The following is a 27,869-nucleotide window of genomic DNA, read 5'->3' as shown; positions in this document are numbered from 1 at the left end:
TCTCTCCTATCAGGAATATACACGTTGCATCCAATAGTGAATTGCTTTTCATCTCTCACTCCATGCCGTTTATTGAAGTAATCTGCTTGAGTTGCTCTATATAGTTTGTCCAATTCTCTAAATGTCTTGTGATCTACCATTTTAGGCTTGAGAGCTTTCGTCAATGACGGTAGTCGGGTTCTTAGTCTTCTTCCCATCAACAATTCCGAAGGGCTGTACCCTGATGGACCTGGTGTTGACCTGTACTCCAGTAATGCAAGAGTGGGGTCTTTGTTCTTTGTAAGCATCTTTTTAAGCGTTTGGACTGCTCTTTCAGCTTCACCGTTTGCCTGATGGTGTAAGGGACTACAACAAATAGTTTTAAACCCAAAATCGGCTGCAAAGGCTCTCCATTCTGAGCTTGTAAACTGTGAGCCAGAATCAGAAATTACGATTTCAGGGATCCCATGTCGAGCAAAACAGGCTTTCATCTTCTTGATTAGTTCATCTACAGTCATTGTGGACACATTTATCATTTCCAAGTACCGTGAATAATAGTCCACAACAGCCAAGTATTTGCCTTTCACAAAGTCAAAGTAATCAACTGCTATTCTTTGCCATGGATATTCAGGAGTGTCTGATTGAATCATTTTTTCTGACTTTTGGTTTTGGTGTTTAGCACAAGTGTCACAATTTTCAATCAAGTTATGTATCTCTGTTGTAATTCCTGGCCAAAACACAGATTGTTTCGCTCGGAGGACTGTGTGTGTAGACCCGAAATGACCATCGTGCAGTTTATTAATGATATCTTTTCTAAGTTCAAATGGGATAATAATTCTTTCTTTATAACATACTAGCAGAGTACCCGTCCTTCGTATGGGGTTGGCATGTAAGTATAAAGTGACATTAGCGTATGGTTTGACAGCTCCATTTAAGTAATGTTAAATAATGTTTACATTCAGGATAGTGACATCATTATTTTAAATATGATCCTTACCCTCTCTGTTCTAATATTCATGCAGTATTTAAATGAATGTTTGAACCAGCTGTATGGAATCGTGAAATCAAAATTAATTTGACAGTTAGTACTGCTTGTTTACATTTTTAAACTTTGTAGGTTTGTTCTTTGTTGTCATGGATACCATCAATCAAAATTTACTTTGAAATCTCTCACCTCCGATTTTTGAAAGCCCACGGGGCATAGCCCTAGGACAATATTGAAGCGGGAATAGTTCTATATGTATCCTCGGAACTGTAGCTTCATGTGTGTGCAATTTGAGCCCAATAGGTTCAGTAGTTTTTGAGATTAGCTCATACAAACACACACACACACAGACACCACCTCTTCTTTATAATAGTATAGATCAAGTCTTCTATTATAGATAGGTCGTCTTTAAAGGTATACCACTTTCTCATACTCTCTGGCACATCCTTCTTATATTTAGGCCATCCATTTTCTGTGTATTTCACCAACATCTGACATTCTTCACACAGGATCTGGGCATTCTTTATTTGTTCCAATCTTGACTGTGTTGCTGGAAAGTTGAAAGATATTACAGGGTGTCCACATTCTGGAAAGTCAGGGATAGTCATGGAAAAAAAATTTGGTCATTGAAAGTCAGGGAAATAGGCAAGAAGTCATGGAAAGTCATGGAAATTTCCAATTATGGATGGATTTGAGGGGACCATTCAATGCTCTAGTCAGCTGTAACCCGGACTGTTGTAGCATTTTTCAGGATTTTTCACAAATGTTCGACAATTCAATTTATTACAGTTGTATTATTTTATGAGTTTTCGGTTTGTTTTAGTTCATTGTTGTACCTATTGTACTCCATTGTTATCTGTTATTACATATTCCAGTATTTTCTGCAAAATAACATGTCCAGGCAGTTATATTTGTGTGTGTATGTTATATTATAATTTGCGTGTAAAGTTCGTGAGTCATGGAAATCAATGGTAAATGGTCATGGAAATTAATAAAAATTTTTTTGTGGACACCCTGTATTACCTTAATGTGTGCCTCTACCTCTTTTGTGAACTCATCTGTAGAATCTGGGATCGGCGCTCGGCTTAATGTGTCTGCTGTAAACATTTCTTTTCCGGGAATGTGTTCGATGGAGTAGTCAAATTTCATCAATCGCATTTTGAATCTCTGAATCCTAGCTGGTATTGTGTCTAGGTCTTTGCTTCCAAGGAGCGAAACTAATGGTTTGTGGTCTGTTAGGATTCTAAATTTTTTTCCGACTAAAAACTTAGAAAACTTTTCTGCGGCCCATGCACATGCAAGAGCTTCCTTTTCTATCTGGGCATATCGTCTTTCACAGTCCTGTAAGGTCCTTGAAGCAAACATCACTACTTTGGGAGATTTATCTTCAACCTGAAGTAACATTGCACCCAATCCATATGCTGATGAATCGGCTATAACAATAGCTTCAGCATTTACATCATACTTAGTTAAAGATATTGATTCATTGACGGTCTGTATAATGTCTGATAGGGCTTCTTGATGTTGACTTGTCCAACAAAATTGTCTATTCTTTCTAGTAAGCTCACGGAATGATTCAGTTTTATCAGCTAAGTTTGGAATGAACTTGTTCAGTTGATTCAACATACCATTTAATCGTCGAACTCCCGCAATATCTTTAGGAGGGGGAAGTTCCTCGAGTGCTCGTATACGATCAGGATCGACCTTGATACCATCACAGTCGATCAGGTTTCTAAGAAACTTCACAGATGTTTGGGAAATAGAACATTTTTCTTTGTTCAGTACAACCTTTGCTTTTTTTAAGCGATCTAATACTTGAGTGAGCCGGTAATCATGCTCCTCTTGTGTTCGGCCATGTATAAGTATGTCATCCATGTGACATAATACCCCATCGATACCATTTAAAAGTTTAAACATCTGTGTAGTTAAAAACTCTGGTGCGCTTGTAATGCCAAAGGGTAATCTCTTGAAATAAAATCTTCCGAATGGAGTAATAAAAGAAGTTAGTTTAGCTGTGTCAGGTGATATTTTTATCTGCCAAAACCCTGACTGGGCATCTAGTTTTGAAAATATTTTAGAGCGTCCAATTTGCCCTAGTGTTTCTTCTACATCTGGTAGTATTATCTTTGGCCGTTTAACATTCCTATTAAGTTCAGTGTAATCAACACACAAACGTAGACTACCATTGGGCTTGAGTACTGGTACTATTGGTGCACACCAGTCAGTTGGAGACTCTACTTTTTCTATCACTCCTAAGTCCAACATTCTGTTCAATTCTGTCTCCACTTTTGAACGTAAAGGAATTGATATGTTTCTTGGAGCTCGAACCGAGTGTGGTTGAGCGTTTTCGTTCAATTCAATCTTATATTCTCCTGGAATGCTACCCAGACCAATGAAAAGCTCATGGTGGCTAGTTAATACAGAGTCTAAGGTAATTGAGTTAAGTCCTGCAGTATTGGGTTTTCTGAGGGTTATGAGATTTAAAGATTTAATCGCAGGAATTCCAAGTAAAGGTTCATTTAATCCTGCAACAACATACACCTTTTCTTTTACCATTTTCCCATCGTAAGCTATGTCTGCTATAAACATACCTCTTACATCTAGTTCCCTCTGATCAGCATTCCTAAGTATACGGTCAGATTTCATAAGTTTTGCATGAATTACATTTGAAGGAATGGCTGTAACTTCTGCGCCTGAATCAAGTTTCGCTTTAACTAACTGGTTATTGATAAATATTTCTACATACCAAGAACTGGAGTCATAGCATGAAGCATTCACAGGTCCTAAATATGCTACTGAAGCTTCAGTGTTGTCAGGCTTGTCCAAACGTCTTATTTCGTTGAGTCTCTTCGTGTTGTCCGTTGTTTTAGTCTCTAATAATCTGCTTCTGCAATGTTTGGCAAAGTGACCGATTTTTTGGCAGTAATGGCATGCTAAATCTTTAGCAGGGCATAAGTGCCTGGGGTGCATTGGACCTCCACAGTTCCAACAACATTCTTTCCTAGCTGTCTTTAAATCATGGGTTTTGTTAAATCTTGCACTTTGTTTTTGGTCTGATTTGATTCGGTCAACTTCTGCATGTTTTCCTTGGCATATCATTTCTAGTTCAGCTGCTTGTTTGCTGATAGACTCTTTTTGTTTGCATTTTTGAACTGCTTTTTCCAATGTAAGATTTGAATCTTCTTGTAATTGGGCCGATAAACGTTTATCAGTTATACCCACTACAATTCTATCACGTATTAGTTCTGCTTTAAGGTTTTTGAATGAACAGTGTTCGGCCATTGAGCTTATGTCTGCCAGAAATGTATCAAATAATTCATCTGGTTGTTGTGATCTTGAATTAAACTTTGCTCGTTCGTATATGACATTTCTTTTGCCAGTAAATATGTTGTCAAAGGCTTCTGTTACCGATTCATAAGAGGCTTTGTCATCTTCTGAGAGGTGTGCTGTTGATAATGTAGCGGATCGCTACAATAGCGCAAGTCACATGACTACGATGCGCGCGCAGTCACCCGGGTAGGCACGCGCAGCGAACCAAGAGCAGTACAGTGTAGTGTCGAGCGCCTGGAGCTGTACATCTAACTGGATAAGTAACTGTAGCCTAAGATGTCTAGCTAATAGAAGTAGGGGTTGGGGAAGGGTGTAGGTTAGGGCAAAAGTAATTCAATCATGTAGTTTATTAGGTTCTCGAAGGGTCGTGGTCTGGCAATTAATATCGTAAATTAGAATTCACATTTGCTAAGTCTAGTAACCTTTTTCACGAATTAGAACAAGTCCATATATATATATTTCTCTGTTCATTATATTATATTTAGATACATTATGAACATAAAAGCTGGCTGTGATAGGCAGCTAAGGTAATATTGTGCACTTTGACGAGTTAGATTAATTCTTGCAATAGAGTTGGGTTACGACAGGAAATGTGGGTGATTTGGCAGTGGCTAGAGGAAGATATATAGGGCCCAGGTATCTTCATTTATACTCATACTACTCCACATCATCACATAGTGGTAGCAGAGCGTCAAGATCCGGCCAAAAATGCAATTTTAACAGAAATAGAATAGATTAAAACGTGTCTCAGACCAGCCAAGTGCTTTGTTCAGACAGGAAATCGACAGGCTGCAGGTCGGCACCACGTGGCGACCTGGAATGCACGAGCATGCATAGCTAGGCACGTCATGAAATGTGAATCAATATCATTCAGTTTATTTTATTTCCAAGGAAAATTTAAAAATCAATTTTAATGAGGATGTTTTAATTTCAAAGTAGAATTAGGAGAACTTTGGTGTTTTTTATTAATATTTTACTAAACCAAGTTGATGAATATATTTAAATGCATTTATGTAATCACTCACGAGTTCGACATCAAGTCTGAAAGGCAGTAATTAAACTAAATATACCTCGACGACAGGCCGAATGAGTGTTTGATGAATATTTTTATTACCGAAAGCAAAATATTAGGAGTCAAAGTGCACATCAGTATAGTTTACAGGCCACGACCAAAAAATCAAAATTCAAAATTGGGGGGAATTTTAAATTCATTTGTATGTCACCTCCCCAACCCCAAAAAGTCATAAATATCCCCAAAAATTTTTATTTCATAATTTTTACAGCCGAAAGGGTACTGCAGTGAATTAATTAATGATTAAAATAGTATTTTAAAGCGTAGTCTGACATATTTTAGTTGTAACTCATCACCTTAATTTAAGTTGTGTTTAGAATTTAAGTTGTTCAGCAAAGTTTTGATATTTGAGGTGGGCTAGTGAAAGTTGAGAGTCCATGTCATTAATAGGCCAGACAGACTTAGAACAGAACTGGAATGTTAGATAACAGAAGTTCAAAGATAAAGCGACGATTTAAGGCCAGATTTGTTATTTCCAAGCAAACATACACGATTTAAATATACATTACACACAGTTATTACAGGCTCATCTTAAACAAAAATACAAATAAATATATAAAATAAATATAAAAACAGAAAAACATTTAAAACGTAAAAAAAAAAATATATAATAATAATAAATGTAAAAAAAAATGTACTACATAATCAAAAGAAAGCCAAGAGCCTGTTAACAACATTTGCTTGAGTAAATCGTCACTTCGCAACATTTCAGTCAATTTAGGCCGTTAATTGACAGTGTTGATTCCTTCTGAATCGAGCCAAAACCACAGAGTCAATTCATTGTTCACATTAACAAATTATTATCTTACATAAAATTTCATGTAATTTAGTACAACAATAACACAACAATCAGTACAGCAATAGATGTCAGACATAAAATGCATTACAGTTTTATATTTTACAGTTCACAAAGTTTCATTCACTCGCAGCGACCTTGAACATGCAGGCCCGACACTACAACCAAACAAAAGAATTCCGACATACCGACATGCCATTACCCTGCTACACTCTTTCGACCACCTTGATACCGTAATATGATACAAATTCAGATACTCGGCGATTCACTGACTAAACGTCTGGAATATTTTGTTAACCGAGAAGGTAGTAAATTAAAATTAGAATACAGTATGGGAATTTCAGGCGCAACAATTGGACAATTAAAGAAACAAATCAAAATCACAAATCCATATTTCAACAGTGAAATACCATTATTGTTATGGATAGGAACCAATGACATATTCAGCAATACATCAATAACAATGATGACACAGCAATATGTATCATTGCTCAGGGTAATCAGGAAACGTTATCTAGGCACCAGGTTGATACTGTTAGGATTACCATATTTCCCTAGGTCAGAATATACACCACACACAATAGATAAAATTACTCAATTCAACACATTTTTACACACATTGTCAAATCAAAATACCCAGCCAATTTTTCTAACACATGTTTTAAATTCAAATAAATATTATTTACACACGTACAGACATTCAAATCGTAGGGACGACATACATTTGAACAATATAGGGAATCAGATCTTAGTCAAACATTTGACACACCAATTGCAGTAAAATACAATCATTAGGCAAAATTCACACCTTTTTTAAATAATTCCTCTCTTTTTCTTATTAAATTACAATTTGCCCGGCCCAAACTCTTCCCACCTGTTTGGTAAAATAGTTGATATCAAAAAGGTTTTTAGGTCTTGAATTTTTTTACTATTCAAATAATAGTAGATCAAGGCAAGATGTCCAAGATTTACGAGTGGGAAACAAAACCCACAGGGGTATCATGGATACGAGATTTTGATGCGCAAAGCGCAATTCTACAGTGCGAGAAGTGGGGCTTAACCCCAGCCAAGACACTGGAAGAAAATAGGGTCATTTTAAAGAACGCGGTGACAGCGCAAGTGCCAACGGTACCAGACACACCAAAACCCACGGAACAAAACACACCCATCTTAGCGGATCAGACGGCGGAAATGATTAGAATCACAGCCCAAGCCATAGGCGATTCAATCGCTCAAGCTTTATCTCAAAACAAACCAGTAACACAGTCAACACACACCCACACAAACCCGAGATTAGTCGACGATCTAGCGTCGAAAGCTCCCAACTGCGACGGCACGGACACAAGCAAATTGTTAGCCTTCTTGAAAACGGCCATTCAAATTGAGAAATTAAAGTTAGCCGACGACAAATCAATCACGATAGCATTGTTACACAAAACAGCAGGGCAATTAAGGGATATTTGGACCATGGCATTACAGGAGAACTGGGAGGTCAAGGGTAAAACAATTCCTACTATAATTAGTACCTTTCTCCCAGAAAGGGCAAAGCAACAGCTCCTGACTCAAACAGTTTATAGGGTACAGGGTCAATTCGAGTCACTTTCAGATTTCATTATCCAGGTGAAAGAGTCAGCAGAAATCCTAATACCAACAGAATACGACTTACTGGAGGTAATATTGACAGGTATAAACGCGACAAATAGGGCACGTCTTGCAGGGTTTCCGCCGCCGACCAAACTTGATGATTTAATAGCGCTTATCCCAAAATTAGAAGTTGTGAGACAGTTAGAGGAGGGTAGCAACTCGCAATCACGCCGATGGGAAACCAGAGCAGAAAATAATAGGCAATTTACACCTCAAAACAGGCAATTCGCACCTCAAAATAGGCAATTCACACCTCAAAACAGGCAATTCACATCTCAAAATAGGCAATTTACACCTCAACATAGGCAATACACACCACAATACATGCAACAGCCACATGGGCAACCAAGATTCCCACATCGACCACATATGCAGCCAAATACATACTATAGGACACCAGTGCATAACAGTGCATATCACGGCGCACCGAGGCAGGTCAATGACCCCAGACACTACCGCCCGCCCACCAACCCTGCAGACCAACACACACCTACACACAATACACAGTTAAACTCCAGAGGAGGCCGATAATTGGCGCTCTCGCACCTCCGACACGTCATAGCGCCTATTCACACACAACAATCAACCAAGACACACACACACATAGCCATAAAAACAAAAATGCTCCAAACTTTCCTAAATTAAAAACATGTACAATACCAATTTTTTTCGGCGACATTGAAACAAATGCACTCATAGATACAGGTTCTACGACGTCAATTTGCTCACGATCCTTTTTTGATACAATCAAAAATAATCACTTAATTACAAAATCAATCACTCCGATCAATCAATTCGCTATTTCAGCCTCAGGCGACAAGGTAATTTTCTCACACATGGCAAAGCTACACTTTAAAATTAGACACTTCTCTTGGACATTCAGTTTCCTAATAGCACCTAAATTGCCAATAAACATTGTATTAGGGTTAGATTTCCTCACCAAAACAAAAGCAATCATAGACGTGGCGAATCACAATGTAACATTTCCATACGGGACAAGACCGGTCATGGCCATATTACACACAGACCAACACGATAGTAATCTACAGGAAGACAAAACTTACACCTTGGGCGATAATTTGACACCAAACCAGATACAACAAATACACAAATTATTACAGTCATTTCCAAACACAGTATCGAAACGATTAGGGCAAACAAAATTGATACACTATGACATAAAATTAAAATCTCAGCAGGTTGTAAGGAGTAGGCCGTACCAATTCGCACCGCCAAAGCTCGAAGCATTACGAAAACAAATCGACGACCTATTACAAAAGGGCGTGATAAGACCATCATCCTCCGAATACAGTAGTCCAGGATTTGTAGTCCCCAAAAAAGGAAACAAAACGCGATTTGTAGTCAATTACAAAAAGCTCAACGACTTGATTAATTTAGAGTCTACGCCAATGCCAACCGTCGAATCAGCATTTCAATATTTAGGTCAAGCGAAGTGGTATACATTGTTGGATTTGAACAGCGCATACATGCAAATACCGTTGACAGAACAAAGCAAAAAGTACACAGCATTCGTCGTCCCATTTGGGGAATTTGAGTTCAACGTTGTACCATTTGGATTAGCCACAGGATCACAGGTTCTGACAAGGTTAATAGATAAAATATTTGGAGACATAAAATACAAATACATTTTCAATTTTTTCGACGACTTGGTAATTTATTCAAATGGATCATTTTCAGACCATCTCAATCAAATAAAGGAAGTAATAACTAGATTACAAAACGCAGGTCTTACGATCAACCCAGAAAAAATGACTGTAGCATCTAATCACATCGAATTCCTAGGCCACATTTTTCGCAACGGCACAGTTACATTTGACACACAAAAAATTCAACCAATTCTTAACTTCCCAACCCCCAAAAATGTCAAACAGATTTCTAGGCTAATCGGGATGACAGCGTATTACGCGAGGTTCATACCGAATTTTTCACACATTTCGGCACCATTAAACAAACTCAAACGCAAAGATACACCATTTGAATGGGGCTCTGAACAGGAAGCCGCCTTGCAAAGTATTAAAAAAGCTCTAACGTCGCAACCAGTTTTAAGACTCCCAGATTTCAATAAAAAATTCATCCTACAAACAGATGGTTCAGGCACAGGACTAGGAGCGCAATTAGCACAGGAACACGAAGGTAGTTTATTACCAGTAGCCTACGCGTCGAGACCACTAAGCAAACACGAAGTAAACAAATCCACAGTTGAATTAGAATGCCTAGCAGTCGTGTTCGGATTGACAAAATTCCAACAATACCTCGAACACAGGGAGTTTACACTTCAAACAGATTGTTCAGCATTAACTTGGCTTCTAAATCATCCACGACAAGTAGGTAAAATTGCGCGATGGATAACATTCATTAACTCTTTCCAATTTCATTCTGAGCACATAAAAGGCAGTGATAATCCAGTCGCCGACTGTCTATCTAGGTTATACGAGGACGCCGACACACAACCAACAGTAGTAACACTAAACGATGACACTAATACACATTCAGTAAACATTTTGATGAAAATTCCAGAAGCTTTCAAAAACATCGACGAACATCAAAGAGACGACCCCACGTTGATCAAAATTATTAGGGACCCACATAGAAACCAGGCATATACAGTAAAGGACGGAGTGTTAATGCATTTAGCACCCGGCCAAAAGACACCACGAATAGTACTCCCCACGAAACTAATTGACATGATTTTCACATACTACCATTTAGCACCTACATCAGCACACCTAGGAATCAAGAAAACTATACATAAAATAAATCAATTTTTTTGGTCACCAAATTTAAACAAAATAATAGCCGACAAAGTCAGAACATGTCTCTCTTGCCAAAGATCCAAACAAGCTCCGAACACCAGGGTAGGCGAATTATCATCCGATCTAGCAACAAAACCATTCCAAAAAGTGTACATTGACTACGTAGGCAAACTTCCTAGGACAAAGTCAGGCAACTCATACCTACTATCTGTGGTGGACGCATTTTCAAAGTTTGTAATTCTTTTACCAGCTAGAAACGCGACAGCTGCCACCACAACTACACTTCTCACAAAACACATATTCTCACACTACGGTTTCCCGCAATACTTAGTATCAGACAACGCACCATCTTTCAAATCAAAACAAATGAAGGAAATGTGTTTAAACTTCGGAATCAAACACATATTTACATCACCGTACAACCCAAGCGCAAACAACGTAGAGAGAGTCAACAAAAATCTCAAAGTTGCTATGAGAATATATCACAATTCCGACAACCAAACATGGGATCAAAACATTCATTGGTTTCAAATAGCATTCAATTCCGCTCAACATGAAAGCACCGGTTCGACACCTGCAAGCTTATTTTTGGGGAGAGAAATAAACCATCCACTACAATTAGCCTGGGATTTAAATAAATTAATTGGGGAAGAACCTCAACCAACCACAGACAATCGCTGGCAACATGCACTTGATAACCTACGGAAGGCAAGAGAAAAACGCACACAATATTATAACAGCGGTCGTCAATCCAATCCTTACAAAGTAGGCGATTGGGTAATGTATAAAATGCACCCACAGTCCAAAGCAATAGACAACGTCAATTATAAACTCCAATACGCCTGGTCAAAACCGTGCGTGATTGACAGTTTCTCATCACCAGTGTCAGTAAAGCTAGTAAACCCCTCAACAGGTAAGATTGTGACAAAAGCCCACATTTCACAATTGAAACGATTTTTTCAACCAATTTATTAAATAAACGTCGTCAGAGTGCACAATAGAACCTTAGCCTAGTTTAATTAGTTATAAGTGAACATCTAGCAAGAAATCTCGAGTAACTGACTACAACAATACTTCGCAACAATACTTCTCAACAATACGGTACACAATACAACTCCGGCCCCGGCTGATAGGGTGTTGGGAGTTGAGTCTAAGCCGTACCTTCACAGAGGGTGCGGCTACACCTCTCGATGCACCGCTTGGCCGGAAAGCCGGAAGCGACAACACGTGGCAAGTTGGCAGCGAAACACGTCATAGTGTTTGTACTTAATGCATTTCCAGACCCCAGTAATCAACAACTTTTTCAATCCCCTTAAAACTTACAATCTGAGCAAACGACTAATTTTTTTTAAGTAATTTTTTATTTTTAATTTGCTCAAATTGGCTATGACGGGAATCGTTCGCCATAACACATTCTTATGACAGATTGCAACTGTCATATGAATAGTGCAGCCGACAGTTTACTTATGACAACAAACACTCACTAACAGTACTTGACTGAAAAATGACAACACAGGAACGATACAGACAACTGACTACAGACCAAGCTAGACTTAAACTATGGCAATTAGGCTAAGTAGAACTAAGTAGAATTAAGTAAAATTAAGTATTTCTGTGTTAATATAAGCAATTGAATCGCAAAGGTAAATACAACATTACATAAAAAGTATTAAGTAAGTAAAGTCATCCACGTATATTAAAATAAGATATATGGTATTTAGGCGTAATACAATCGTTATCAAAGTAGATAACAGCGCACACGACAATCCATATGTTTGTAAATAACAAGCAGAACTCTGAGCGTAGAAGAAGAGTTTATGTATTATATATTTATAAAGGGTAATTTAAATGTTTATTATGTGTTATACACTTGCATGCGTTAAAATAAAATACAAAAATATATAAATATATTTATGTTGCTGAGCGACAGAGAAGAAATGGACTAGTAGGAAACAGACAATAGCAAGCGCCAGCCACGAGATAACACTGCCGTTATCAGTACAAACATCTGTTCCATTCAAACCTCTACTTCCGCCCTATTTAAATAATCAAACCAAGCACTGATCAATCCTTCACATTGAAGGAACATATTAAAAACAATATTTATTTAAAAAATTAAGTTGTGCTAAGCCGTCGGTGGAATAAATAATTATTATTTAATACCTCTGTGCATAATTCTTGGTAATTGGCACTAGAGGAGCTTCGAATGAATTTACACTTACAATAACACTATCATTCCTTACATCAACCAACAGACTTTCGAAACTCCATTCAACCATGAATAGCATCCAAGCTGAAAGAGTGTATAATGTGTGTCACACTAGTTAATTAATTAATTATTAGTAAATCAACAGAAATTTAGTAATATATCTCCCAGTCAATCAAATCCATAGCATTTAAGTAGATAAACATTAGATTTTTTCCCTTTTATACTCAGTAAATTAAATTCTTTTTTTTAAATTAAGTAGAACAATTTCTTATTATTAGTAAATTCATTTAGATCATAAGTATCAATAGTAAACTTAAGTAGAGTAGTCGCGATCAATTTTTACCGAATATCCAGGGAATATATCAGTGATAACTAACATCAAAATAATTAATCATCAATCAAAACAATCTCCAAATTCACATCTGAGTAAACGTATCATCAACCTCATATCAACTTCAAAACCCAACGCATTTCATCCATCATTAAGAGGCGTCCAGCGATATAATTAGCGCCCCGAATTTAGTAAGGGCTCAAGAGCTAATTACGAAATTACGTCACATCACATCACAACAGTATACCTTCAAGAACTTCAGAACACTACTCCAGCTTCATTCATCAGTTTACACAACTTCATTCTTCATTCTTCATTCTTCCAACTACTCGACTTCAAGAAACTCATCAAACTTCAGCAACCTTCCATATTTACCAGCAATAACCAGACTTCAATACATCCATCTAATTTCATCAACCTTCAGTATTTCAACAACATTCCCAAATTCATCATCAATCATATATCCAACTTCATCAGCCAACAGATCTTCTCAACCCAACTTAATTAAATCTATCACTGATATACGCCCGCCCACATTTCTTAGAGCAGGTTTAGATTAAGCAATCCCACCAAACATAGTTATAAGAAATTCATTCAAAACCATAGTTACCTTTAGTTTATAAAAAAAAAAAAAAATAGTTAATAGTTTATAAGCAAGACCGACACACATTATAACCTCAAATGAGTCAAACCAAAAGGAGTGCAGAAAACTGTTGGAACATTTCCACACCGACATCGATGTCACAACAACACAATCTCACGGCGAGCACAATAAAAAAAAAAAAAAAAAAAAAAAAAAAAAAAAAAAAAAAATTTCTTCGTCCTTCATCTTTCCCAAACCCCAAAATCACCCCAAAACTAGGAAAAGAAAAAAAAACAACCCCACCGGGGGGAGGATGTAGCGGATCGCTACAATAGCGCAAGTCACATGACTACGATGCGCGCGCAGTCACCCGGGTAGGCACGCGCAGCGAACCAAGAGCAGTACAGTGTAGTGTCGAGCGCCTGGAGCTGTACATCTAACTGGATAAGTAACTGTAGCCTAAGATGTCTAGCTAATAGAAGTAGGGGTTGGGGAAGGGTGTAGGTTAGGGCAAAAGTAATTCAATCATGTAGTTTATTAGGTTCTCGAAGGGTCGTGGTCTGGCAATTAATATCGTAAATTAGAATTCACATTTGCTAAGTCTAGTAACCTTTTTCACGAATTAGAACAAGTCCATATATATATATTTCTCTGTTCATTATACCGGGTGTTTCTAAATGAATATCTGGGTTTTAACGCTTTATAACTTTTATACTATTAAACTTACCACCATAAAATACGCATCATACGAAAAAGCAACTCAAAGAGTTTATGCCTTCCAAAGACACATTATTTAACAAAATCGATCCAGCAGAACTGTTGATTTAATTGTACAAAGTTAAAAAGTAATCTCCAACTTTTTTCATCACTAGAAATTCGGAGGTTGCTTGATGTTTTTGCAAATAACTTTTAAATGGTGAGGAAATCGACCAAAGTGGAAGGTAATATTCCGAAAGAGAATAAAATTTCCTACAATCTACTATTATGCATTTTTTGAAAATACTCAAGAAAGGTACCAAAGATTGCCTCAAAAATGAAAAAATTGAAAATCCCCGTCTTCAATGTAGACAATAAACATAGCAAACATTAAATTTCACACTTTTTTTATTTTAAGCCAAATTTAGGCCACATTTATTGAGTATTTTCATGAAATGCATAATAGTAGATTGTAGGAAATTTTATTCTCTTTCGGAATATTACCTTCCACTTTGGTCGATTTCCTCACCATTTCAAAGTTATTTGCAAAAACATCAAGCAACCTCCGAATTTCTAGTGATGAAAAAAGTTGGAGATTACTTTTTAACTTTGTACAATTAAATCAACAGTTCTGCTGGATCGATTTTGTTAAATAATGTGTCTTTGGAAGGCATAAACTCTTTGAGTTGCTTTTTCGTATGATGCGTATTTTATGGTGGTAAGTTTAATAGTATAAAAGTTATAAAGCGTTAAAACCCAGATATTCATTTAGAAACACCCGGTATTATAATTAGATACATTATGAACATAAAAGCTGGCTGTGATAGGCAGCTAAGGTAATATTGTGCACTTTGACGAGTTAGATTAATTCTTGCAATAGAGTTGGGTTACGACAGGAAATGTGGGTGATTTGGCAGTGGCTAGAGGAAGATATATAGGGCCCAGGTATCTTCATTTATACTCATACTACTCCACATCATCACAATAAGATATCCTCAGAATCAGGCCCCATACAGTAAATCAAGCAGCTTACTTGTTTTACTTGAGGTTCATTGTCCAGTCCTGATGCAATTCTATACCTTTCAAATCGCTTAAACCACTTTTCCCATAATTCTGGATATTTTGAATCAAAAGGTTCAGGAGGTTGAAACATGACTGATGTAGTTCTATTTTGCTGCTGTCTTGGTTCTAGAACATTATGTGTTTCTGATGATTGATTTGATTTGTTTCCTCTGATTGATAATCTATTGTTTTTTGGCATTTTTTTTTAAAAACTAAACCGCTGCCACCATGTCAAATAAAGAAGTTTTATATTGATTAACAATTTTTATCTTAGGAATAAAATGTTACCAACTGAATTATTTGTAAATACAATACAAAAACAATCTCCAGATGATCTTAATAATAACTAAATAAATATTAAAGAACAACAAACATATGACAGTTTTGCTGAGACCTCAAGAGATGTTTATGAATTCACTTCGTCCGTAGGAAACATTCACTATCTTGTCAAGACCTGACAGGACGTTCACAAATTTGCTGCAACCTCAAGGGACGTTCCTGATTTCTCTGCAATAATAGATGACATTTATAATTTTGCTGTGACTTAACTATCACGTTTTTTGAAGACTATCACGTTAACACTTGGTCGCAATAGATGCTCACAATGTTACCACGACCACGGGAGATGTTGATAAAATTTACTGCAACCTCATAAGATGTCCACGATTTCTCTGATTACGGAAGACGTTCACAATATTATCCTGACTGCAGGAGGTGTTTGCCATTTCTTTTGACAACATGAGACATTAATGATTTTGTCACAACCTCAGGATATATTCACAGTTACATTGCAATCACGAGAGGTAATGCGCATCTATATCTATATACCTATATAAAAGAGGAAGTCTGCATGTATATACCCTATGGACTCCAAAACCGCTCGACATATTGTAATGAAACTTTCAGGCCTTATTAAACATTATTCAAGGATGGTTTGTGTGAACTTTGGTGCAGATCCTTCAAAAGCGCACCGCCCCAGAGGGTTTTAAGGGGTCCAATGTTAGACTTTTGGAACTAGGCCTACAATGTTTACAAATAAATTCTATAATCTAAAACAAGCATATGTACGGGAACATTTTTTTTCTGTCCGCAGATTTCTAATTTCTTTCTTTAATATGGGGTATTGGCCACGGAAATCGATTGGAGTTGGTCACAAGGCTGGGGAAAATCCAGTTTCCGTCCTACAGCCCTTGAAAGTGACAAATCAAAAATCCTTGGACAATCTTGTAAATTAACCTTGAAAACATTTAACAGTAATGTGTATGTAAACCATACTGAATATAAACTGTACTTTAAAACGTTTAGTCCAAACCAACCAACACAGTTTTTTTATACACGTAAATCAAAATGATCACAGTGAAATTAATCTGCATCAGCTGTTTGTTAACTTCAGCTACAAAAAGGTATTGACGATAACATTTGTACAGTCATCTCTACAATTAATTGCAATTAATGAATTTAATTCATTTAATGCCACTAGCATCTAGTGGTGTGACACCAAGGGTTGTTGAGAGTTCTGTCTCATTCCACCCTCCACACCATCCCAACTCACTCTGTACACTTGTTCATGATGATTTTTAGTAATTTCTAATACATTCTTGTTTTCAAGGTGATGTAGTTCATGTTAATTACTTTTGCAGTAATAAACTTTTTTATGTTTTCAGATGATTCCGTATGAAACCAAATCAACCACAAAATCACCTCGCCGCGGTCAGGCATCGGAGGATACGAAATACTTCTTAATCTTCTCGCTAACTGTTGATAAAAATTTACTAGATTGACTTTTAAATGCTGTGAAAATCATTTTAAAGCCCTGTATTTTTTTAGAAAACTGTTCATAAATCATGTAGTTTATACTTGTTTGGTTTCTATTATTTGTAAGGATTTTCTGTATTCCAGGTTTGTATATTTTGCTTGCGCTCTTCTCTCTTTTAGTATCTTTGTTGCAGATTATTATTCACCCAATTAAGCTTTTAATTTTGTTACGTAATGTTTGTATGATCACAAACAAAAAATACAATAGTTTTTCAAAATAAATATTTTTTTAAATCTGAACTTTTAAATGATTGAGTTTTTTAAGTTGTATTATAAACATTGTTGGATCAATTTTAATAATTTTCGTAGCCAAAACATAATTTGATAAAGATAAAAGTAGACAAATGTTTAGTTATTATTATTTCCAAGCCAAAGATACTTGAGAGTTTGATCTTGTTAGTTGTAAAATTAGTTGTATTTATTGACCGTCTGAATGACTTTTATTTCTAAGCAGCTCAACGCTTCATCACTTGTTCTAAGTCAGGCTCTTTGCTTTATCCTACGTCTTAGTTTTAACTGTAGATTTTGCTTATTTTAATAGATAGTTTTTAAATCTTAGGCTTGTACGCAACAGCAATTAAAAATTGAAACAATTACACATTAAGTCATGGACTAATGGAGTTGTTTAGAAAATAATTTATTAAATTGTGATACCAAGTTGAATAAATAATTGCCAATTTAATTCCTGAACAGCAGATTTAATAAACATAAATGATAGATTATTTAAATAATAGTAACTGTTAATGCGGTACATTATTAAATTTTTAAATTGTGTTTTTTACTATCTATGACTGTACATAAGGTAAATAATTTATATTCTGGATATATTTAACGTTAATTAATTATCTTATTATTACTTTAAATCCAGTAGGATGGATTGATTACTATCAGTCTATCAAAGAAGTTTTGCTAAACAATGATTCACACACAATGATCTTCATGAAAAACATAATTCATTCTGTAATTTGTTTACCTTGGTTGAAAGGTGGCAAATCAATGCCCTGAAAGTAAAAAAACCTTTGTTTTAAATTTATAGTTTTAAAAAGTTGTCTAAGATTTTATTTTCTATTTTTAATCTTGTTTGCATGATTTTAAAGTAAATTTGTGTGACTCTAAAGGGAATGGTTATAATATCTTTATGTAACTGTATTATATATATTTAAATTATTATACCCAGATTATTTACTTATCTGATGATTTTTAACCAATAACCATTTTAAAATTTTAATAATTGTTTTTAACTATTTATTTGTGGAATACAATTCTACATAGTATAACTTATTAGTTTGATCTATATGTCCAAATGTTTAAGGACATACACAAGAAAGAAAAACTGACCATGATTATTCATTTAGATGAAGCTAAATTGATTGATTCAAAAATTGTAAATCTTGGAAATGAAAACAAAATTTCAATAGTCTAAATGTTGTTATTGTTTTAAAATGGCCAAAGGTCCACTGCATTCCAAGCTAAACTTGGCCCCAGTGATTGTATATATCTATTGTTAAGATTACTGTACATGTTTGTATTTATTAAAGACTGGAATTAAATCTCTGTCTATACTTACCCCTATTATATTTTACAATTTGTAGTTTATATTGTTAAGGATATTAAATTAGTGTAATTCCTGAATGGGTCACAAAACAAAAAGTGGTTCCATATGTATGCTGTAGGTAGACTTCAAATCAAATTCTTTGACTCGTATAATATTGTACATTAATGCAAAAATGTACAAAGACTGGAGTTTAACAATAATTTATAACCTAACATAACTATAAAAGTTAACATAAGTAAAATCTATACTATTATAAAATTGAGGTGGTGTCTGTCTGTCTGTCTGCCCGACTAAAATACTTAATCGAGACAGCCAAAATTAAACACAAAGATGGATCCACATATCTATGATTGTCTTGGGCCTATTCATTTCCCTGAGTTTCTCACGGGCTACTCCCCTTGGACGTCCAGAGTTTCGAGGTGATTTTTCCAAAAGATATTGATGGGAAAACTAACAATTTTTAACTTTGTATTTACATTTTAATGTAAAAAAGCATAACTGCCAAATGCCACCACCTGTAACGGAAGGTACCTAAACTTGAGGTTCCGCACTGTTACTTTGGGTGACGTAGCTCAGGAATGAAACTCAGCACTCGCTTACAAAACCGAAACCGGAACCCCAATATTAGTACCTATGCTGTAAAAATCATAGTTCAAAAGTTACTGCATTTCTATACTTCCCCCATAAAATATCATAGTTATTCTCACTGCTCATCCATTTTAAGGGTTGTTGACAAGCTATAAGGGAAAAAGTATACGTTTCAGTTTTCTGATACATTTATTTTATTTTCAGTCCATTAGTTGGGAAGACAAACAGTTTATTGTGAGCTCTGCACCGCTGGGTCTCAACCTTATCACAGTTAAAATTTGTAATTGGCCAGACCTAACCCAAACCAACTGCGCTCTCTGACCACAAGATCAGCCTTCTGTTGATTTTTTTAAGGAATTGTCTTGAATCGTCAGTTCTTTTCGCTTTGACTTTATCAATTTTACTAAAAAATGCTACCAGTGGTTTTTACCAAAGTGTATCAGTATGCAATTAAGTTTGATAGGCCCTGAAGTCTAAAAGGGGAGTGCAAAAAGCCCACATGTGGCTAACTAGTATCATTCTTGCATTCATTCAATCAGACAATCATTGCTTCAAAGCTCAAATGCTTGGTCCTTAATCACTTAGTCTTTTTCCTGTAGGAAATAGTTATTTGTTTATCTAGTACACATAGAGACTTTGCACTCGTGTTTTATACGTTATATTTTGTCTACAGTTTACCTGACAAAGCAGGCTTCTTTGGTCCGATTACAGCACGCAAAGTAGCCTATTGCTGCATTGACGGTGCTTACTTTTGCTGCACTCATTTTACTTTGCCACACTCCACTCAGTATTCCAACCAAACATCACAAAACAGTGTGTTTTAGTTTTACAAAGGCACGTAAGACGTGTACGCTTGAAAATAAGTTGGCAATGGTATACAATGACTACAATCAGCTGGTCCAGCATTTTACATCCTCACAAACAAATCAATACCCTTGCCGCAGCAAACCTGCAGGCTAAGCGAATTTCCGTTTGTCCCATTGGATTTAAACTGAAATGCCTTCTTAAAAATATAACTTAACATTTATTCCCCATTTAAAAAGAATTAGTTTAAGGAGTACTTAGGTTTACTGTAACAGGGAGGGTAAAAAAGTATTTTTTGTTGTAAAATGTTAATAGTTTCTGAACAGACTCTTGTCATTTTTGGAGGAAAATAATATCTTGTCTTCCCACCAGTTTGGGTTTATAAAAGGAAAATCAACCCTCGACGCAGTCAATCATGTTGTATCATTCTTGTCAGGAGCCCTAGATTCTGGAGACGCTGCACTGGGAATAAATTTTGACCTGTCTAAAGCATTTGATATGGTTGATCACCCTACTCTTCTGGAAAAGCTTTACCGTCTTGGAGTACGGGGCTTAGCTCACGAATGGGTGTCATCCTTTCTTCAAGGAAGAACTCAATCAGTCCGGATACCCTTCGTTGACTCCCAAGGAATTCGTAATCATGCTACCTCTGCTTCGTCTGTTGTTATTCGGGGAGTTCTCCAGGGTTCTATCATCGGCCCAATCCTGTTTTTGCTCTTCATTAATGACTTGCCTTCTTTTGTATCAAATAATCCAAGTTCAAATGTAGATGTTTGTTTATAAGCCGACGACACCTCACTTTGTGTCTCAGCTAAGGACGTGGCTCATCTAGAGACAATAGCATTTGAGAGTTCCAATAGAGCTTTGCAATGGTTCCAAAACAACAAACTTCTTCTAAACTGCAATAAAACAAAAATGCTCCAATACCATATATTAAAAGCTCAAAAAAAGCAAGTCCCACTGACTGTTTTGATAGGTGACGAAGAGATTTCTTCTTGCAGCAATGCTAAGTTTCTTGGTTTGGTCTTAGACAGGCAGCTCAACTTTCATGACCATATAGAGCTCATATCCAGAAGAATTAGCACAGGAATTTTTGTGATTAGAGGTCTTTCGAAGTTTACCGATTCTCGTGTAACCTTGAGTGCCTATTATGGACTGATTTACCCGTTATTGTTGTATTTGGTGACAGTTTGGGGCTGTGAGAGCGTACGAACAAAGTTTGTCTTCCGTCTTCAGAAAAACGCCCTAAGAGTAGCCTTCAGAATATCCCGTCGTACTTCTTGCAAGCCTCTCTTCAAGGAATACAATATTCTCACATTTCCATCTATATACATACTGAGTTGTCTATCGTTTTTAAAAAGAAATGATCATCTGTATCAACCGCAGTTCCATTTAATGCAGTACACTCTCAGACAAAAAAACAATATTAAGCTACCTAAGCACAGGACAAGGTTCTTTGAGAGACACCTCTTTTACAACAGTATTAGGTTTTTCAATGTGTTGCCTGAACCCCTGAAAGTGGAGCAAGACAAAGACAAATTTGGGAGAGTGGTCAAACGCATACTCTTAGAACAAGCGATAACACGCATCTTCTTATAACACTGTGAAAGATTTTTTAAGTTGCCGATTGAATTAAGATACTGTTCAGTTACGTTTTAGTTCTAACAGCATTTATAATTTAGTTTTATTATATATTCTTGTGACGCTATTATACAGTTTTTTTCTGTGCAAAATAAAGATGATTTTGATTTCATTTGATTTGAGTTTAGTAAGAAATAAATGTATTTTCCAAATTTGATTGAAATATGTTCATAAACAAGCAAACTACATTAGTTGACTTATTCTCCATAATAATAACATGGGTATTTTAAATTTACAATTTTTTTAAATTTTCACCGTAACCATTAGGATAACACTTCAATATACTAAACTATTTGTTTTTTAAGCTCTAAAAAATGGTTTGGAAATAACTTGTGAACTTTCGTGTTTTTGGGGTAAAAAATGGGAAAATCATATTTTTACCCCATAAAACCCCGTTACCGTAGTCCGATCATGCTGGTTCGCGAACTTGGTAGAATAAATGTAGGCTTACATGCTTATACCAAATTTCATCAAAATCGAATAATTTTTTACTCGTGTTATCGTGTTAACATAATACACTGTGTTAATATACAGGGTGAGTTTTAAATGAGTTCCCCCCCCCCTACTTTTTTCTACATTTCTTAAGATATAAACTCCGGACCCCGTCAGATCATTTTATAGTAGTAAGTACTTCATTTTGACTGGGTATAAATGTTTGGCCACCATCTTGGATCCACCATATTGGATACAAAGTTTTTTTTCAAATGTAAAGGTAGGGTTGTGACCCATCGTGTCAAACTAGATTTTTACGCTGAATACGATGCTGCAATCCGTTTTTAAAAATCTTGATCCATACTAAAGTTATGAGAACTTGTTATAACTTTATTTTTAGTCCATTTTAACATAGTGCATTTCGAAACTAAGACTATAATCGCAAAATAGTGCTAGATAAAGATAAATATACACCACCAGTCATTGTCAACCTATTTTAACTTGGTTATGACGGATGTATTTTTTTCGGCCGCCATCTTGGATCCGCCATTTTGAAATGATATTAATTATTTTAAATATGAAGGTGGTGTGGTGACCCATCATTTTGAATTAGTTTTTTATGCTGAACTCGATGGCACAATCCATTTTTCATTTCCATATTTTGTTTTTGAAATGGTAACATTTTAAATAAAATAATTGTAATATTTCATCAAGACAGCTTGATAACAAACAACGGATTGCGGCATTGACTTCAGCATAGAAAAGTAATTCAAAATGATGGGTCACAGCACCACCTTCATATTTAAAATAATCTATCTAATTTCAAAATGGCGAATCCAAGATGGCGTCAGAAAACAATACATCCGTCAAAATCAAGTTAAAATAGGTTGAAAATGACTGTGACTGGTGGTGTATACTTATCTTTATCTAGCACTATATTGCGATTGTGGTCTTAGTTTCTAAATGCACAATGTTAAAATGGGCTAAAAATAAAGTTATAACAAGTTCTCATCACTTTAGAATGGATCGAGATTTTTTTTTAACGGATTGCAGCACTGTATTCAGCGTAAAAATCTAGTTTGAAACGATGGGTCACAACCCTACCTTTAAATAAAAAAAAACTTTGTATCCAATATGGCGGCCAAAAATGTATACCCACTCAAAATGAAGTACTGTACTTACTACTCTACAATGATCTGACGTGGTCCGGAGTTGATTTAAGAAATGTAGAAAAAGGTAGGACGGGAACTCATTTAAAACTCATCCTTTATAATATTAATATGAATTTAAACGGATGGTGTTTTTGGCCTCTAGGGACCTCAAAACGAAAAAGTAAATCGCGGTCCCGGTCCAGGTCTTACCATGAGTACAGTACTACGGTAATAGATATTCCCTATGGGAAATTCGCTAACAAACCTAAAATGGTCTAAATTAAAATTGTTTCAAAAATTAGATAATACAACTCTGAATGAAAACTGATCAAAATCTGAATATAATTGGCGATTTTTATTTTATTATCTTATGTCAAACACATGTTTATAGGTTTAAGTCGGTGTATGGTCAAATACTCAAATGGGATGACAAATGAACATTGCACCAGCTGATCGATTTTAGTGCCAACGTCGCAACGTGTTTTCAAGCATACCCGTAAATAATGTGAACCCTTCAGATCCAGCTGGCTGCTGGCGATATTGCCAGCGGCTGGTTAGTAGCGGCTGCTAAACAGCCTAGTGTGACCGCGGCTTAACGTGCCTTATACAAGCGCATTATTTTGTGTTGTTTGGTTGGAATACTGGTGTGCAACAAAGTACTGTAAGGCTTTCTAGGTGGTACTATAATCTGTGCAAGGAAGTCCACTTTGTTGGGTGACTGTAAAAAATTAATTTCAATTCTGCTTATCGTGTGCTAAGGAAGCACAACCACAACTGATGAAAGGTGTAAATCTGAGAGTAAGTACTGTCATAGATAAAACATAAAACATACTCCGTACTAAGCATAACCCTTCACTTGTTATTCAAACAAATCAGTGTAAGAAAAGAGGTTTGACCATATACATTATATTTTGCATCTGCAGTAAATGAACTCGCGTACCTTGGACATTTTAATTACATGTAACCTTCTCTATACACACGTTGAGATTTTTTGAGGCCCGGCCTCACCCTCACCTGAGACGAGAGGGAGGCAGGCCCAAGATGCATTGAGTAAAAGACTTTTACTCCATATATCTTGAGGCAGGCCTCTCATTATTGATTTATTTTTTGGGAGGTAAATAAAAAGCTTTACTTCTTAATAAAAGTAAGCCTTCTATTTATTTACCCGACTCTACGGAAAATATTTTCACCGTGTCATGCAACCAGGTACACAACTCCCTGGCGAGAACTAAGTTTTAAAAATGACAATAGAACACATTTAATAGTGCATAGATTTACATATAGTATCCAATCAAGGTATATTATTTTAGTATATGTTTACTAATGGTAAAACAGAATAAAAGAAATATTATGAAGTGTTTTATTTTATGCTTCTACCCGTAGCCGTAGACGACAAAAACTTGCGAGTGTAGTTTTTCGCCGAGGGTAGTCGTACTGCTAACCGACTGGCCCTCAAGTAGTACATGAAATCTAACCTACGAGCGCTAGTGTAGTTTTTGCAATCGACGGAGGCATGTACTGTACTACCATTGCCAACTGACCAGATTAACAGATTGTATTGTAGGTACGGTTTTTTATGACACTCTGTATACATTTATAATGTGTCCCTTAGCACTATAAATCCTCCTAGCTATAACTAGAGAGTGTAGTGTAACACTACATTTATTCGAACGAGTTCGCGAACCATCATGATCAGAATCAAGCAGGAAACCCACTGGTCCGACACTCTCCGACACAACACCTTCCGTCAAGTCTCCGACACCTTCCGACAAAATGACTTTGCACGACTTTAAATGGACTGTAACCCACTAGTCCGACACGACACCTTCCGATCCGCCACGTCACGACAACATTGCTCTCTGGGGCATTCTTGTCGGATGTCGGATCCGTCACTTCTCCACTCTGAGTGCACCAGGCCTAGATTTAGGAACAGATATGGAACATGTGATCACAAGTGTGAGGTGTTTTTTAAACAATTATTGGTTACGGAGAAAATAAAAAAAAATGTTTTTTTTTTAATTCCCATGTTATTCTTATGGAGAATATTGTAAAATATTGTAGTTTGCTTTCTGATGGATATGTTTTGATCAAACTTGGTAAATTTATTTTTGTATACTAAGTTATTAATATTTACTAAAAACCACACTTTTTGCCCTCCCTTTAGCAGCAAGCCTAGGTACTCATAAAACCTAATGTTAATTCATACATTTAATTGAAAATCAATTCAGGGAAATATAAATTCGCTTAGTCGGTAGGTTTGCTGAGGCGGGGGTGTTATTGTTTATGTTTTGTATTGTACTTTTTGCTAATTTCCCTGTAGTAAAGTAATTGTAACCGGAGTTATCAAGGTGGGTCTAGGAAGGTCCTTGACCATTGTAATCTCTCATACCAACGAGATCGTCATAAATGTTATGGATTTATTTATTACGATTCAAAAGTTATTGTAAATTATGTTATTTTCCCATAAAAACCCCATAAAATAACAGGAAAATCGGATTTTCGCATAAATGGCCCGAACGATATTGATAAACATTTTGTATTTAATAGTTCTTTAAATTCTGATCAAAATTGTACTAATCCCATTTCCTTATTTTTACTCTCACCGCTTTCGTATGATAAAGGTTGTTGCCAAACTTATGGGAGAAAGTATGTGTCAGAATGCTGATACCGTTTATTTTATTATTTGCTCTTGTCTCCCTAACTACTGCTTTTGTTCAGTATGTGATCACATGTTCCATCGCAACTGGCACTGTTGGAGTGGTGGTGTATTTCTTGCCTACTGTCGGAACCCGTTGGACCAATGGGTTAATGCCTTAAAATTGCGGAAGGTGTCGGAGACTTGACGGAAGGCGTAGTGTCGGAGAGCGTCGGACTAGTGGGTTTCCTGCTTAGACAACGTGAACGAGGGTTTATATGGGGGTAAAAATGGGTTTTCCCATTTTTGACCTAAATTCATAACATTTTCTAATTTCTTTTTAATTTTATGTAATAATTTTATTCATTTTGTAGAGCTTAAAAATAGCAATAATTTAGTGCAGTATATTAACCGTTATAAAGAGAAAATAAAATGCCCAATGTTATTTTTACGGATGTTGAGTGAACTTTTGTCATTTGCTTGTTTGAACATATTTTGATCAGATTTGAAAATTGTATTTATTTCCTACTATATACTATTAACTTAGCATTTAATTATAAAAACCTTCCCCGTAGCAGCAAATCTAAGTTCTCGTCAAAACTAATCTCATTTAAATAGGTAACTAGTTGAACCCCGTCGAAATCGACGGTTAATCTTGAGGTTTTATGTAAATTCAGCTAACTGCGTTGGATAGAGTGAAGTCATTAAAATCTTAGTTATATGAAGGGAGGATAAGCAATAATAAGTATGACGATTGTGTTCCCTAAACAACGTGATTGATGAATTCGTTTAACACAATATTTCCTACCTTTCTTTTTATCGGCTTTAGGTTGCCCAAAAGGTTTTTTAGGAGTCTTATAATTGTTTTTTCATGAGTTTGTTTCATACCAAAGCCACTTTCACTATATGGGAGAATGAGTTCATATAATTAGTCTATTATGTTACGGAAAGAGTCAATATTTATTACTAACCACTAATTCCATCTGATTTAGGAAAATCATTCAGATTGTATCCGGATTTATAAGTAAATCTTCATTTTTTTTTTATAAAAATATCTATTTCTTCAGAAAGCAGTAACATTCTTACTTCGATCTCAGCAATTTTAAATCCTTCTCTTGCCACATCGACCCATGTATTTAATCATCCTGTTCTTACTTGATAATTCATTAACTTATGGGGTAGTTTTGCCTTGGCCATATAGATCACATAAAGCTGCGCATGTATTTCGTGGATTGGAATGAACCATAATTGTAGGAAATTTTATCACAAATCTTGAACATTAAATTTGCGGAACCAAATCCATATCCTAGTCCAGCATTGGTAACAAATTATGCAAATGCGATGAGATGTGATGACACTGTTGTGTTTCCGAATGTTTTGTATGTAGTGAGGTTTAGATGCGTTGTTCAACCTAGCTACATGTGTACATCAAAGTAAAAACTGTGTACACATTTTTTTTTAAATACCTGAATTGACATTAGTTCACCTACTTTACCAAAACCATAGACTCCGTAGTTAGTCTATTCCAAAACTTGAACACAGCTCTCATCCTCAACGTACTCATCTATGACACAATTTTCGACCCGATTATCAAAAACTGTTATACCAATAAATGAATCTCAGGCGTTCTTTCTTGAATTTAAAAATAAATGGTGATTGAAAGTAGGAAAAAAAGGCAAGTGCCAACCTTACAATATGTATAAGCTAACCCAATAAGGAATAGTTATGTTCCTTTGAAATTGATAAGTCACACTTATTTCATAATTTACAATTTTCTAAGAGCAATA

General features: G+C 35.8%; 1 protein-coding gene across 2 annotated transcripts in view; it reads left to right on the top strand.

Moving 5' to 3' along the window:
• LOC129002127 (ubiquitin-conjugating enzyme E2 W-like) overlaps positions 1–18,826 on the top strand; it is a 29,054-nt gene extending 10,228 nt beyond the window's left edge. For both annotated transcript variants that reach the window (XM_054429718.1, XM_054429717.1), the window contains exon 6: positions 17,126–18,826. In XM_054429718.1, the coding sequence (XP_054285693.1) occupies positions 17,126–17,139 (14 nt within the window). In that variant the 3' untranslated portion in view covers positions 17,140–18,826. The remainder of the gene's footprint in view (positions 1–17,125) is intronic.
• The last annotated feature ends 9,043 nt before the right edge of the window (positions 18,827–27,869 follow it).

This window comes from Macrosteles quadrilineatus, unplaced genomic scaffold (assembly GCF_028750875.1).
Source record: "Macrosteles quadrilineatus isolate MER2022 unplaced genomic scaffold, UCM_ALF_1.0 Scaffold_9__3_contigs__length_116548681, whole genome shotgun sequence".
NCBI classification, from domain to species: Eukaryota; Metazoa; Arthropoda; class Insecta; order Hemiptera; family Cicadellidae; genus Macrosteles; species Macrosteles quadrilineatus.
The sequence above is the reverse complement of the archived record's forward strand: the minus strand, read 5'-3'. Positions and strand labels throughout refer to the sequence as shown.